This window comes from Lampris incognitus, chromosome 15 (assembly GCF_029633865.1).
Source record: "Lampris incognitus isolate fLamInc1 chromosome 15, fLamInc1.hap2, whole genome shotgun sequence".
In the NCBI taxonomy this organism is placed as follows: Eukaryota; Metazoa; Chordata; class Actinopteri; order Lampriformes; family Lampridae; genus Lampris; species Lampris incognitus.
In genome coordinates this window covers 37,430,181-37,446,522 of record NC_079225.1, presented here as the reverse complement: position 1 = coordinate 37,446,522, position 16,342 = coordinate 37,430,181, and the positions used below count along the sequence as shown (strand labels likewise).

At 44.4% G+C, this 16,342-nt stretch overlaps 1 protein-coding gene across 1 annotated transcript in view; it reads right to left on the bottom strand.

Moving 5' to 3' along the window:
- The window catches only part of cnih3 (cornichon family AMPA receptor auxiliary protein 3), a 111,246-nt gene extending 104,993 nt beyond the window's left edge, over window positions 1-6,253 (bottom strand). The window contains exon 1 of the mRNA XM_056295018.1: window positions 6,164-6,253. Within this exon, the coding sequence (XP_056150993.1) occupies window positions 6,164-6,241 (78 nt within the window). The 5' untranslated portion in view covers window positions 6,242-6,253. The remainder of the gene's footprint in view (window positions 1-6,163) is intronic.
- Between the last annotated feature and the right edge of the window lie 10,089 nt (window positions 6,254-16,342).

The window sequence follows — 16,342 nt, the reverse complement described above, 5'->3', positions numbered from 1 at the left end:
TCTGGGTAGACTTGTAAGGAGCTGAGATGAGGTGTTCTACTACAACCCTGTCACCTCCAGTCTAACCCACACCCCCATCACTGTCCTCCACAGCTACACCCCTTTATACATGGGCACCACATCAGTGTCCTCTACATCTACACCCCTTTATATTCTTTACACATGGACACCTCCATCACTGTCCTTTACAGCTACACCCCTTTATATCCTTTATACATGGACACCTCCTTCACTGTCCTCTACATCTACACCCTTGGTTTTCACCTTTTTCAAAACAAGTAGTTGGAGACAGCTAAAAACGAGTGCTTGGTAACTCGTTAATCTTTGATTAGATTGCATGCTGTGCTCAGAACTAACATGGACGTGCTTCAGATGTGGGCTTGAATCCCTATCGACGGTGTTTCATGAGTCGGGGCGGCATGGCTCAGGAGGTCTAGTAATCGAAAGGTTCCTGATTTGATGGCCGGATCCTCCAGAGAGTGTGTCAAAGTGTCCTTCAGCAAGACACTGAACCCCTATCTGCTCCTGATGAGCAGGCTGGCGCCTTGCATGGCGCCCTCCACCATCAGTGTATGAATGTGTGTGTGAATGTGAGGCATGCACTGTAGAGTGCTTTGAGTGGTTGGTAGATTATAAAGGTGTTATATAAATTCAGTCTATTTACCATTACCCCTTTCTCTCCTCTTTGTTTCCCTCTCCTCTACAGACAGTCCAATGAAACCAACTTTCACAAGTATAATATCTAAAAAAAAACAAAGACCAGTCGTCTCAAACACAAACACCATAACCACAAAATTGTTCTCATCTTATCTGAATTGAACTTGTGTTCACCGAGTCACGAAGACCATGGTAAGCAGCCAGCGCCTCTACAAGTGTTGATGGTGTCACAGGTCTGCACACTGCTTCGGGGGGGGGGGGGGATTGTTTTTCATGTCTCATTTATCTTTTATTCCTTTTGAGTTCTTTTCATTCTGTCTGAACCTGTCTGTCTCGTCTCCCTACCTCAAGTCCTGACCATCCATCCACACGCATCACAACCACCAAAAAGAAATCTTCAGAATGGCGAGGAAAAGCGGCAAAGCCCCGGCTTACATAACGACTGCACATTCTGTTTCGATCCCTGTTTCCCACCCGTCACAACTGCTAAATGAAGCCTCTTTCACTCCAAAATCCAGGGAAACTCGCTCTACCTACTCTTTCTGCACAAGATGAAATGAGATGAGATGAGATTTATTCGACATTGTATTCTTACAACGAATTGTATTCTTACAATGAAAGTGTTCTCTGCAGTTAACCCATCCCATTGTAGAGGAGCGGTGGGCAGCTGCAGCACCCGGGGACCAACTCCAGTTCTTCTTTCCGTTGCCTTGCTCAGGGGCACAGACGAGAGTATTAACCCTAACATGCATGTCTTTTTGATGGTGGCAGGAAACCGGAGCGCCCGGAGGAAACCCACGCAGACACGGGGCGAACATGCAAACTCCACATAGGAAGGACCTGGGGTTCGAACCCAGGACCCTCCTGCTGTGAGGCGACAGTGCTAACCACTGGGTCACCGTGCCGCCGCGTAGACATAAGCATGAGAGCGATACAAGTACATGAGGCACAGTCGTTTAGTGTGAATGAATATTCACATGACTCCTCTGTAAAACCTGTGAATGTCCTGTACTTGTCAAAATCTCAGCACGAGTGCGGAGACACCCCAAAGAGACACACAGAGACGGGAAGGAACAACAACTGTGTGGAAAGCAGAAATGCTCACTTAGAGAGAAATGAGGGACGGCGTTGTGTTACCTTAGAAATGGCTGATGGTTACCTATTGAGGCGTGTGCACCATGACATGTGCATGAGAGGCCATGTTTTTTTCCCTCACGATCAGACGACACACAATGATCAGCGCTGGATTTCCTTTCTAACCTGATGCAAATTGCTGTCTCCATACGATGTATTCAGGATGAGCATTGCATGGTGTGAAGTATATACTATGAACGAACGGGAGACATTTGGAAGAGACAGAGATGGGTAAGAGAAAATAGGTGTCTGAACAGATGACCAATCCCAGCTCAGTGCTCCCCCTGTTTGATTCCATCCTTACGTGGCTTCCACAAGCTAAAAATACGAGACAAAAACAACAAAAAAAAAGCCACAATGTGATGGAGAACCCCAATTGAGAGAGTAAACGATGATAGCTTAACATGCTGCCCTCTGAAGGGGAGGGGAGCCTCACACTGTATCTGTGCCATGGGGCTTTCCCATACATCACCGGCCCAGGAGAGCAGCACTTGGCTCGCTCCCCATCTAAATGACACCGAGAGCACAAGGCGCTGTGATTAAACGGGAAGGGAATCGCTCAGCCGGAGTCAGACCACAGAAGCCGTGAGCCGCCGAGCCCCCCCCGGGGAGGTCCAAGTCACCTTGTATGTTAATTAAAATTGCTCGGCAAATGGTTACTTGAGTGCTCCCGACTGGAGTAAGTGCAGTTCAGCTGTCTGGGGGATGGACAAGACTGAATCCCCCGGACCACTCTGCCGGGGTTGGAAGAGAGCCGCGAAAAACAAACTTTTATCCAACGTGAGTCTATAAGATCATGTTTCCTCAGTGAGGTTAGAGAGAGTTTCACTTAAAAAGTTAACTTGCTCCCTATAAAAACGATATAAAAGGGATTATGTAATTCATAAAATCAAAAACCACTTTATGCATATTGAATATCCTCCTCTGCAGAACCTAAACAGGCGCTGTCAGAGGAAGCTTGGAACAGGTTTAACTAGGTTTGATGTGTTTTTATTTAAATTTTGATGGATTGAACGATAAAAAAAAAAACCTGAAGAAAACCAGAAAATATTGATGAAAATGTAAAAAAAAAAGAAAGAAAAAAAAGCAATCATGGTCATGAGGCAAAAAAAAAAAAAAGAAAAAGAAAAAAAGAAATTTGATGGCGACATTTTTAGGTGACAGTTGTTGATGGAGATTACGGTGTGGTAATAGTCTAAAATAGGTTGTTTTTCCGTCTTGGGGTAGTATGACATATTACGAACATCATCCGCTGCAAAATAATGACAACAACTCCACAACATCACTCAACTCTTGAAAGACTCTTAGTTTTTCCAGATATAGTACCTCAACACTGAGGAGGCGTATGTGTTCGCTCTAACAGCTGATGTGAACACACCTACTTTGCAATTTGCCAGTTGTGATGGTAAAATGGTAAATGGACCGTGTTTATATCGTGCATTTCTAGTCTACCGACTACTCAAAACGCTTTACAATGGACGCCTCACATTCACCCATATTCGTATTCACGGAGGCTGCCGTGCAAGGCGCCAACCTGCTCATCAGGAGCAGCTAGAGGTTCAGTGCCTTGCTCAAGGACACTTCCGACACACTCTCTGCAGGAGCCGGGAATCGAACCAGTGACTTTCTGATTATGAGATGACCCGCTCTACCACCTGAGCCATGCCGCCTCTGTGTCACGTTTAATTTTCACTTGGACTCTGCTTGACAACTGGATGAGAGCATAGCTATGGAGCCGTAGGCATTACCAGAGTGAAATGAATACAATGATTTGGGAATGGCGACTCAACACCCCCCCCCCCCTTCAATCCTACTATACATCTTATTTTTCCCCCCTAGAGCTCATTTGTGGCCGAACCCAACATGAAAAACGTGGTCAGGCTTAGTGTAGTCACAAAACAACCAACTTATTGAATAATTAAGCCTATCATCTTGAATTTCAGATGGTGCAGGGCCCAGATAATGCTACACCCCGAGGTGTGGTGCAAACAGGAACGAAGTTGTTTTGGTATCAAGGTGAGGATGGGCTCAAAGTATCTTTTTTTTTCAGGTCTAGGTCAAAACCTGTTCCTTCCTCATCACTCAATCTGTGGTTGCCAAACGCCTCGCTCCCACCACACCCTGGGATGAGCCTTGTGGAGATGGATGATTAATGATAATAGATATTCCAAAGATAGCCTATGTCCTTGCATTTCCCCCTCCATACATGCGAGAGACTCCCTCGGTCAGCGGTAGATGTGTGTGAGAATGAGCTGCAGGAGAGAAAATTCTCGTCAAGGAGAAATGGGGCGGGGGACAAGGGTCAGATGTGTCACAACTTAACGAGTTAATGAATGTTTTATCTCTGGGCCTGCAGAACAGGGAAGGACTTGATCAGTAATTGTCATAGACAGGGCAGCTATACGTTACCTAATGGGTTACATGGTATCGTTTGATTGATTGCAGCCAATTAGCGACAGAGTCCTCTGTGTGTGCATATTTTATTCTTAGACTTGGACGGACCGTGATTAATCATGCACATACATGTAACACGGTAACACGCGTAACAACCGCTAATTACCAATTTACTCGTTCTCGTCTTGTGCTATTCCTCGACAAAGAACACCACGCAGGCTCGTTTCTGGGTACGTGTGATTGACTCGGTGTAGCAGAGGCTTTATTAATTTATGTAACTTATTTATCTTGCGAGGGCATGAAGCTAATCTTTTGGTTAACTGGCCAACTTGGCACGTGGACTCAGCACATCACACGCATTTCATTTACTCAAAATGAAACCAGGTTTTAATAAGCCTGACTGACGGCTATCTGGCTTCCTGCCCAAGTGTTTGGTACAACTGAAAGACTGCAACTGTAGCCACACATCTGCCAGCGTTCGGCAACTGGATAAAGTCAACATACAGCTTTTTAGCCCTGTTGCACATTTACATAGTCATGCTCATCCCCACCTGACAGCCTCCTTCTAATTACGCGGACTCGCAGTATGGGGTCTGGGCTTTTTCTATGCCCGCGCGAATGGGAATCAGTGGAGGAGGCATCATCACCGTTTTCTGCCGTCATAAGCAGAATGCAAAACAAAGGCTGGCGCGTTCAGCATTATTGCTGAGGCTACAGAATAATGTATTCCATTGTGATCCTTCCATGAGTGTTGAATTCATATAACAGACATAATCACAGGTGATGCCCTGTCTGCCCGTCCGGTTTCCGCTGGAAGACGACAGAAAGAACATTTTTCCATGAGTTTGACCATTCACTTTTATTATCTAATGTATGATAATGACAAATGGATGTTTTACAATTTATCTACTCTTTTCACTGGACTCCAACACACACACACACACACACACACACACACACACACACACACACACACACACACACACACACACACACACACACACACACACACAGCTTTAGTTTAATGCTCACCGCAATTCTGACCGTGAGCACTGTCCATTACCCTTACATGGGATGGGAAGAGTTCCTGCATCAGTTAAGTACTACAGCCATCTGGTCAATAGCCAGGCACGGGACTCATTGTCTGAATGACCAGCAGACAGACAAGTGGGCTTTAATTGGCCAGGGTCAGCCATCAAGTCTGTTGTTGATGCCATGCAAGTCAGGCCAAGCGCAAAAGCTGGCAGACCTGACCCAAATCTGTCTTTACATAAGGCTCAGTATGATGGAGACACCCGAATGCAAATGGAACGAGGCTGAGAGAGCAAATAATTAGATTATTCAAATATCATAATGGAGCTAGTCATATTGGCATTGCTGTATTGCTGGGCAGATTAAGCGGTGTGTGTGTGTGTGTGTGTGTGTGTGTTGGGGGAAGACGGGAGATGAAATGAGATGAAACGTCGGTGTCATCAACACAGCAGAAGAATTTCTAATTGGTTTGGAAGAGAGGCTGTTTAATTGATCTGGGGTGCAACGCAGGACTGCAAGAGATCCCGCTCGTTATGCTGAGTTGCGGTCCTAACATGCAACCGTAGATTTGAAAAAACAAAAACAGTTGAAATCATTAACAGCAGTTTGCAGAGAGGCGCTCTCATACGCTCATGCAAAGCACAGGTGCGCTCCTGTGGTTTCAGAGAACAATAACCGATGTCCTATATTGGCCATGAGGGTAAACCCACAATCTTCTCACTCCAAAAGTGCAAGTATTCAATAGTGCAACACAATCGTTGTCTTTTCACCTACGGTATTCCCAACACAGTTACAATACTATAGCATTTGGCCAGCCAGCACACCTGCGCGTCAGCTGTGCAGACGTCCATGTCGGCTGATACGCGGCGCCTATAGGACACACACAATGCGGGCACAATAGAAATCACCGCCGACGGACAGTGCGCGTGAATGTCAACATACTCACATGCCATATCGCGAAGAAGATCAGGGAAGCGCAGAGCACCAGAGACAGCATGTAGCAGAAGGCGGCGAAAGTGAACATAATTGGAAGGGGAAACGATGGACTACTTCCCAAAAAAGAACGATTCCGACGAAAGACATTTGAGACCAAAGACAAAAATGGGGAAGAAAAGTTATCGGGGCGCCATGGCAAGCCGAGGCTGTCGCGGCCGCGTCACTTCGCCCCGAGCGTCGGCAACAATTTGTTGCGGGACGACGTCTTGAGACGACCCGCTCCGCAGCCTGGCTTGGAACTCAAGGCGCACTTCCGCTCGAATTCTTAACGGAAAGAAGAAGAAGAAGATGAAGAAGAAGACAAATCAGACCAGTTGACTTGGCGTTATTGGCAACGCTCGCTCGTCAGCCAAGGAGACACGAGACCGTTTTCCCCATCGCAGAAAAAAAAACACGAGTATTCTCACGCAGGGACGGACGGATGTGAGTGTATACGAGGACGCTATGCGCAAAGGCATCTGGCGCGCATAGCGCACGAGTCGCCTGGCAGGCGCAGGAAATCCATTCATGGAGCGCACACGCGCTGTTAGGCGGATATTTAGATGGCGCGTGACGGCGTTAGGACGGAACTCCTCGCTCCTCCGGCACAGGGCGCACAAATGCTGCTTCACCCCCCCCCCCCCCCCGACAAACCTATCAGAGGACGGAGCAGAGAGCGCGGGGGAAAGGGGTGAACAGGTGGATTTAAAAGAGCAGCCGGCGGAGGAGAGGAGGGGAGGTGGGGGGAGAGGAGGGTCTATATAAGCCCGCAACGTTCACATCTCCCGCAGGCTACACTGACAGGTGACCCGCTGATTTCCCGCTCCACCGGTAACGCCATCATCCCGACACTGTAAGAAGTGCGGATTCACCGCTGAACGTAAAGTTAAGACAGTACAAGAGGGGACCCGGGCGCCGAGCGCACGGCGAACGAGGTTTTACTTACCTAGACTGGGCTGATGGCGCCCCCGTCCGGCTGATTACAGCCACGGCAGCCACTGCGTGGAGACGGTTTCTCCCAGCGACCGACTGCGGCGTCTTGTTTCTATGACTACGGGGTTTGGTTTACTAATACCTGTAAATCAGTTCAAAAATATAAAACGCTGTTTTGTTTTTGTTTTTTTAAATTCGCACCCGAAGACTGACGGCAGTGAAGCATCTGTTCAGCGGTTCGTTAAAGTTCCGAACTCACCCGTAAACCTTCAAGCGCCAAACAAAGCGTCGTTATGAGGCTAACATCCGGGAATGGCTGCCATGCTGAACGGAGGGTTTACAAGTCTCCAAACCGCACACTTGGCAAGTATCGTCCTACTGAAACAGAACGAGAGCGTAGTTTACAGGCCTCCACAACGTCTCAAACGTTATACCGGAAGTCTGCGTATGACCCAGCGGATGTATGCTTTTTGAGTCGTGCCGGGCATTTTGGGTTCCGTTGGGTTCTACTTTGTGTATTCAAGTCTATGGTAGACAACCGAAAATCTATGTATTTCGTTAAAAATATTACATAATTTGTCTTATAGCCACTATGCCGTTTTCTTTTTAATGTGTTCTACCTCTGGGCGGAAGTCAATTCTGTGTGAAAATCGTCCCATTTCGTTTCACTCGACGCCGTTTTGTTCCCTCCAGCTCTTCGTTCCGGGGGATGTTGCTGCTGCTAGAGAAATGATTAGAAATACGGGTTTAGCAAAGGAAGCTATTTTCGATTGCTGGGTAGAAACACTGCTCACTTAGGAGCATCGTTTCTATTATTTCAGGCTACATACACTATAACATATGAAACAAATATCAAAATGGATGCCTACTTCTGATCAACGGTCCTCTCTATACAAAGGTCACGTACATGTTGTTGTGATATCCAGACAAGAAGTCAGTTCCGAGGTTAGAAAACAGTCTTGTTGTGTTATCCAGACAAGAAGTCAGCTCCGACGTTAGAAAACAGTCTTGTGTTATCCAGACAAGAAGTCAGCCCCGAGGTTAGAAAGCAGTCTTGTGCTATCCAGACAAGAAGTCAGTTCCGAGGTTAGAAAACAGTCTTGTTGTTGCGTTATCCAGACAAGAAGCCAGCTCCCAACGTTAGAAAACAGTTGTTGTGTTATCCAGACAAGAAGTCAGCTCTGAGGTTAGAAAACAGTCTTGTTGTGTTATCCAGACAAGAAGTCAGCTCCGAGGTTAGAAAACAGTCTTGTTGTTGTGTTACCCAGACATGAAGTCAGCTCCGAGGTTAGAAAACAGTCTTGTTGTGTTATCCAGACAAGAAGTCAGCTCCGAGGTTAGAAAACAGTCTTGTTGTGTTATCCAGACAAGAAGTCAGCTCCGAGGTTAGAAAACAGTCTTGTTGTGTTATCCAGACAAGAAGCCAGCTCCGAGGTTAGAAAAGTCTTGTTGTGTTATCCAGACAAGAAGTCAGCTCCGAGGTTAGAAAACAGTCTTGTGTTATCCAGACAAGAAGTCAGTTCCGAAGTTAGAAAACAGTCTTGTTGTTGCGTTATCCAGACAAGAAGCCAGCTCCGACGTTAGAAAACAGACTTGTTGTGTTAGCCAGACAAGAAGTCAGCCCCGAGGTTAGAAAACAGTCTTGTTGTGTTATCCAGACAAGAAGTCAGTTCCGAAGTTAGAAAACAGTCTTGTTGTTGCGTTATCCAGACAAGAAGCCAGCTCCGACGTTAGAAAACAGACTTGTTGTGTTAGCCAGACAAGAAGTCAGCTCCGAGGTTAGAAAACAGTATTGTTGTGTTAGCCAGACAAGAAGTCAGCTCCGAGGTTAGAAAACAGTCTTGTTGTTGTGTTATCCAGACAAGAAGCCAGTTCCGAGGTTAGAAAACGGTCTTGTTGTGTTATCCAGACAAGAAGCCAGCTCCGAGGTTAGAAAACAGTCTTGTTGTTGTGTTATCCAGACAAGAAGCCAGTTCCAAGGTTAGAAAACAGTCTTGTTGTTGTGTTATCCAGACAAGAAGCCAGCTCCGAGGTTAGAAAACAGTCTTGTTGTTGTGTTATCCAGACAGGAAGCCAGTTCCGAGGTTAGAAAACAGTCTTGTTGTTGTGTTATCCAGACAAGAAGCCAGTTCCGAGGTTAGAAAACAGTCTTGTTGTTGTGTTATCCAGACAAGAAGTCAGCTCCGAGGTTAGAAAACAGTCTTGTTGTTGTGTTATCCAGACAAGAAGCCCATTCCGAGGTTAGAAAACGGTCTTGTTGTGTTATCCAGACAAGAAGCCAGCTCCGAGGTTAGAAAACAGTCTTGTTGTTGTGTTATCCAGACAAGAAGCCAGTTCCGAGGTTAGAAAACAGTCTTGTTGTTGTGTTATCCAGACAAGAAGCCAGCTCCGAGGTTAGAAAACAGTCTTGTTGTTGTGTTATCCAGACAGGAAGCCAGTTCCGAGGTTAGAAAACAGTCTTGTTGTTGTGTTATCCAGACAAGAAGCCAGTTCCGAGGTTAGAAAACAGTCTTGTTGTTGTGTTATCCAGACAAGAAGTCAGCTCCGAGGTTAGAAAACAGTCTTGTTGTTGTGTTATCCAGACAGGAAGCCAGTTCCGAGGTTAGAAAACAGTCTTGTTGTTGTGTTATCCAGACAAGAAGCCAGCTCCGAGGTTAGAAAAGTCTTGTTGTGTTATCCAGACAAGAAGTCAGATCCGAGGTTAGAAAACAGTCTCTGGGGAAAAACAAGGGTTGACAAAATGGTATTCTATATTTGAATGCTTATGAACACAGCATCATAAAATCGTGAAAAAAACAACTTGGATGGAAACCTTCTCATGTCAAAAGGCTTTTTTTTAATTTTTTTTTTTACATTTTTTAAATTCTTCCATGAACTTACGTTGGGGCCATGGACTGAGAATCGATGGAATTTGAATTAAAAAAAAACTTTATGAGTTTTCCCGTCAGAAGAATACAGAAATCTGAATGTTTGAGTAATCATGACATGAGTGTACCCCTCCCCTCCAGGTGATCACCGTCAGGGTTGTAAATTGGATTACAAAAGAGGAATTACAAGGATATATAGTAAAAATAAAATATCTATAACACAAACACATACTGAAAACGACAAAAACAAACCCAAATAAATGACACTTATGGTATTAATGGAATTTCACAACTAATTGAAGAGAATAAATGGCAGTTATATCTGTCAGTCATAATCATCATGTGTTTCCCTTTATCAACCAGAGCATCCGTCAACAGTCATGAGAATACCAAAATAATTCATGTTTGAAATAAGTTTTTGAAATGTGTAATAAATTATCACCAGGTTTTATTATATTCTCCTCTGACATTTCCCCTCTGATCCACATCCTAAGTACCTAACTTTCTCCAAATTCAATAGCATTATCACCTCTCGGATCCACTGACTATAGGTAGGAGGACTCCTTCCCATCCAATTAAGCACTATATGATGGTGAGCAAGCAGTGATGCAAATGCAATCACATTTTTATAGAGGTGAGAAAGTCCTTTCCCGTTCTTGGCTACACCAAAAATGAACGTTTTTTGTTTTTGTTTTTTGTCAGAAATTGTCCCTAGGTGTGAACGTGTGTGTGTGTCAGCCCTGTGCAGGACTGGCGGCCTGTCCAGGGTGTCTCCCTGCCTGCCGCCCAGTGACTGCTGGGATAGGCTCCAGCATCCCACTACCCTGAGTAAGCAGTTTGGATAATGGAATGGAATTTAGACTTTAGAATGCTTTTGTTTTAAAATTTTAGAATATGTAATACTTTTCTTATGGAATGCCACTGCAAGGCATAGACGCTGGCCTACAGTACAAGTTACGGGGATCGAGTGGTACTTTTCGGATATTGTTTCTGTGTTCCACAGGGCATTTGCCATGTTGTTGTGAATGGTACCGCTTAAACGAAAGCGAACATCTTCTGCGTTGCAGGTTTAACTTTGACACCTGGATTTATATCGGTAATGTAATGTTTGAGCAATGCAAAAATCAGAGATCCATCCAAAAGTAAAACAGCCAATAGTGCTGGTAAGTCAGAACCTTCCCCATCACTTCTCTAAAATATGATTGAACTGGACTTTAGGTATTGAAGTTGAAGTAACTGTTGTCAGTCACAACTTTGCTTCTCCTTAAGCTCACTTGCCCTGTTCTTCCACACAAGGCTGCAATACTGTAGTAAATATGTAAAAAGCTATTTGCCATACCATTTTTTCCCAGAAAGTCCTCCCCAACAGTAACCATTAAAATGAACAACTACAAAAGAATTCATGATTTGGATATTCATGTATTAAAAATGGCGGCACGGTGTCACAGTGGTTAGTGCAGTCACCTCACAGCAAGAAGGTCCTGGGTTCGAGCCCCGGGGTAGTCCAACCTTGGTGGGTCATCCCGGGTCGTCTTCTGTGTGGAGTTTGCATGTTCTCCCTGTGTCTGCGTGGGTTTGCTCCCACAATCCAAAGACATGTCAGTCAGGGGAATCGGCCGTACTAAATTGTACCTGGGTATGGATGTGTGTGTGTGTGTGTGTGTGTGTGGGGGGGGGGGGGGGGGAGGGGGTCCTGTGATGGCCTGGTGGCCTGTCCAGGGTGTCTTCCCGCCTGCCGCCCAGTGACTGCTGGAATAGGCTCCAGCATCCCTGAGAGCAGGATAAGCGGTAATGGACGGATGGATGTATTTAAAAATGTCAGCAACAGAAATTTGAATATTTGTTTTCATGTGAAACTTCAGAATCATAGCTCTTAAGTTCATCAAAAAATAATCTAACAATTTTAAGTAAAAAGGGAATTTTGGATCTAACTGAAATGTCAATGCATTACTATGTTTACCACATGACCGTTCCAAAAAAGACTGAAATACAAAATGCTAATTCTACTTTGTAAAAATGTCTGCTTTATTTATTTTTACGTAGTACCCAAAGAGAACTTACTAATGTTGCATTTAAGCCTGCCAGTAAACTGTTTCCTCATTGACGTTAAAGCAAAGCTTTCTGCAATGCAGCTTTTCAGCCTTGTCCTTCAAAGCAGCTAAGAGCCTCCTCATCCTCATCGCCCTCTCTTCCTGCCATGTCATTCCAGAGCTCGTCTCTTTCACTGTGACTCTTAACAGCCATGCCGTCACGGTGGGACTCTCCAGTGGAAGAAGCATTAAGACAGCGCCGTCGGCCTTTGTATGAGTCATCAAGCGACGGTTACGCCAAAGTGTCAAAAGGGCAACAGACAGAAAGACTGACAGTTAAGGAAGACGGGCAGACTGGGAGGTATATACAACAACTGAGAGAAAGAAAGGCAGAGGGCTAGATAGAGACAGAGGGAGACAGACAGACGAGAAGAGACAGATACTGGGAGACAACCAACTTTAGTCTGCTCCGCAACTCATGACTCAACAGATTAAGGATACAGTGCTGTGCATTTACTCTGTTCTTTCTCGCCATCCTTTTCAGTCTTACCACGTCTAACATTCAGTCTGGCATCCTTGTAACAGTCAAAAGGCTAAACTGAAAATATATCAATATAAAACGGCTATAGATGATCTTTATTTGCACACTGCCAACTTTTTCACCCATCCATACTTTTTCATTCAAATCTTTATTTTCTCCAGGTAAGCACACAAACTCTTTTTCAGCAATGCTCTGCTTCACATTACTACAGTTACACACATTTACAAGTGCTAGCTGCCCAGTACAGCTCTCTTCGACAGCTGTACTATAGTATAGCACCATACTGCACCATGCTACTTACCTGCTATTTACTGTATGTGAGGCTCTGCACAAAAGGGGAAAACAAATATCCTCTCGTGAGGATAAGAAAGTCTCTTATCTATCTATATATCTACCTGTCTATCTATCTATCTATCTGGCTAGCTAGCTAGCCACCTGAATGGATATACAGTAGTGACTGAATGTTGAAAGTGCAGTGATTCATTTGCTTTTGTGTCTACAGTACGACAAGAAACCAAAATCAGACCGAAACAACGTTGATCAGATGTCAAGCAAAAGTGCTGGAGCAAAGTCACTCTTAAGTGTCAATTCAACATTGATCTTGCGCATTGATTTGGTAATCTGACTTAGCACTGAAAAATCCACAATAACAGACCCTGAAACATCTAGCCATCCATCCATCATCCAAACCGCTTATCCTGCTCTCAGGGTCGCAGGAATGCTGGAGCCTATCCCAGCAGTCATTGGGCGGCAGGCGGGGAAACACCCTGGACAGGCTTCCAGTCCATCACACGGCCGAAACACACATACCCATAAACACACACACATTCACACCTAAGGACAATTTAGTATGGCCGATTCACCTGCATGTCTTTGGACTGTGGGAGGAAACGGCAGCACCCAGAGGAAACCCACGCAGACATGGGGAGAACATATAAACTCCACACACAGGATGACCTGGGACAACCCCCAAGGTTGGACTATCCCGTGGCTCGAACCCAGGACCTTGTTGCTGTGAGGCGATCACGCTAACCACTGCGCCACGGTGCCGCCCAACCCTGAAACAATGTTTTTTGTTTTGTCAGTGGGGAAAAATCAACATTGACCCTGAAACAATGTCGATTTTTCCACACTGACCAAAAAACAAAACAAAAACAATGTTGTCCATATTTCATGATGAATCGATGTCACCTTGCTATCTGAGCTTACCCCTATGCCTTGCATGTGACATCCTGTTGTTCCTGTACCGTGTCAGTACAGTATGTTCTGTGCTACTGTGTAAGCTGTCTCAGCAATGATGACACCAGGCCACATTGCTCCACATGTATTATATATGAATAATGTGATTTTGATTCTGCCTCATCAATGATGGTAACAGCCATGAAAAGCTCAAACGTTTATCATCTTGGACATCATTGTTTCACCGTGTCGAGCTAAGGTGTCAGGCCAGGTCCATGGAGGGAAAAAAATGCATATGTTGGTTTATTGCACAACTTAAATTATTTTTGGACCAAGAGGAAATGAGCTCATTCCATCAGTGCTCCTATGTTCTTCAATAGATAAATTACGGCACTAACTTTGATTCCTAATGGGGCTACTCACTAGCTTAAATTCTCATGGTACTGCAATGGCGCTTGACTTATTTTATTTGAGTTCATGAATTTGGTCCACAAATCCTGATTTGTAGATGAAAAACCTTGAGCAGAGCAAACATGCCAGCTAAAATACAAAAAAATTAAATACTAAAATACTAAAATAAAAGGGTTGTCCTCAAAGTTGACTCTAGCTTGATCCCAGGCTTTTTATATATATATATGACTGCTCAGGTGTAATGCTGATTGGCGGCCCAGCCGTCGCTGGCTTCCCTCACCCCGGTACAGCGCCGCTCCCTTACCCAACGTCACAGATGCCAAGTTCCCCCAAAACATCCGCCTACTGAGGGCGTTCCCCCATAAGTAGCATCTTTTTTCTTGTTTTAAGTTCTCATTTTTCCCCATTTCTCCCAATTTGCCATTCCTCTTTCTCCTGAAGACTGTGTTCAAGATCAGTGTCAGCGATAATGACTTATAATGAATCTTGCTAAACATTTTTACTACCAGTAAGTCTGCAGTAATGAAGCATAGCAATACACTCCCTAATTTTCTGTTTGAAACGGAGGACAAGGTCAGATATGCACAATGTCCATTAGCCCCCTGAGTAGCATCGTGCAGCAACTAGAAGTTGTTTTATTACAATTAAAATACTTTTGTGTCCGTGTTTCTAGTTAATTAAGCCAGACAAGGGTTTTACATACCACGGATGCTCCTTCGGGACCAATTTTTAACAATAATGCAGTTTAGATTAGATGAATTTTCCCCGATTTCCACACGGAAACAATTGCAATAATGGCTGTTAGGACACAGCCGAATAAATAAACAAACAAATAAATAAATAAATAAAAAAGTTGATGACAGAGTAACTAAACAAGCATTTTGAGATTACTGTGCTCACTTTAAGGGTTCCTTGGTAGTAACAGTAAGGGAGGGGCAGGTCTTATGCATTCACTTTAGATGCACAAATGTTATAAACTTTTGAGGGGATTTGAACCATCACCCCCCCCATAACAACCCTGGTTTTGTCTTGGAACATTTATTAGCATTGCCAGAGCAAGTTGATGGGGCTAAAAGCAATTTATGAGAAAACAAACTAACAGTCCCTTTCCACTCTGATTTGATTTTACAATAGGACTGTGTTGTGTTGTGCTGTGTTTGCGAGGTTAACAGTTGATTGTGCTTGTCATCTTATATGTAGAAGCTAATGTGGCGTTTAAAGGGGAGTGGACCTTTTATCCAGGTCCCCGCCAGCCTCAGACCCTGACCGTTCATGCTGAGGAGCATGAGGAGCCTTCATATGTGCAGGACTCAACCATGAGGAAGCACTCCCTACTTGAAAGCTCCGACACCCTCGTGGGCAGGAAGAAAAAGAGTACGCCTAGAAAATGTAGTTGTTAAGTGATGGGACATTTTTGATATAAGTCATTGTACTTTAAAGACCATCTTTTCCAAGACCTGGTTGCATGGTCATGAATTAAATGAGGTCAGAGATTAAAAACGATCGTTTGAAATAAATTGGCTGTCCTAGCTATAGTTCACATCACGTATAGTCTATTTCACACAGTTATATGATGTTCTCCACCTCTGCATTACCCTCAATCTGCTGCTAAGGCCCTCTAACCTGCCACGCGGTAATTGGTGCCAGATGTATCGATCCCCTGAGTACAGCCCTGGTTTTCACAAGCTGGGCTCTACCTCACCTCTCAGCAATTTTGGGTGAGCGACCCTTTTTGTGAACAGCTTATCTGAGGGTAATTTGGTTATGAATATTGCATTTTATACGTTTGGGAGCTCTTTAAAATCAGCCCAGAATAACTACTATAATTAGACAGTTCCAACCCTATATTCCAAAAATAATTATGAAACACTGTTTAGAATAACAAAAATAATTGCCGAACAAGAAAAAGTTTAAATATACTTAATTCAACTATCTGATTCGTAACTAAAAATGCAAAATCAGGTGAATGATCTGTTGGACCAGCTCCATTGTTACCATTACTCTGTAACCGCAAAGGGAGCAGTAATACATCGCCTTTGTCCAGCAGATGGCGCAATTGTATTATCCATTACTAGAGAACGCTATAGCAAGAGGATAGAGCAAACGGTGTGTCACTTCCCACTTGCTCTTTTATGACAATGATTTGTGTTATGATGAAGTGTGCTCATGAGAAAGCTACTTACAGTGAC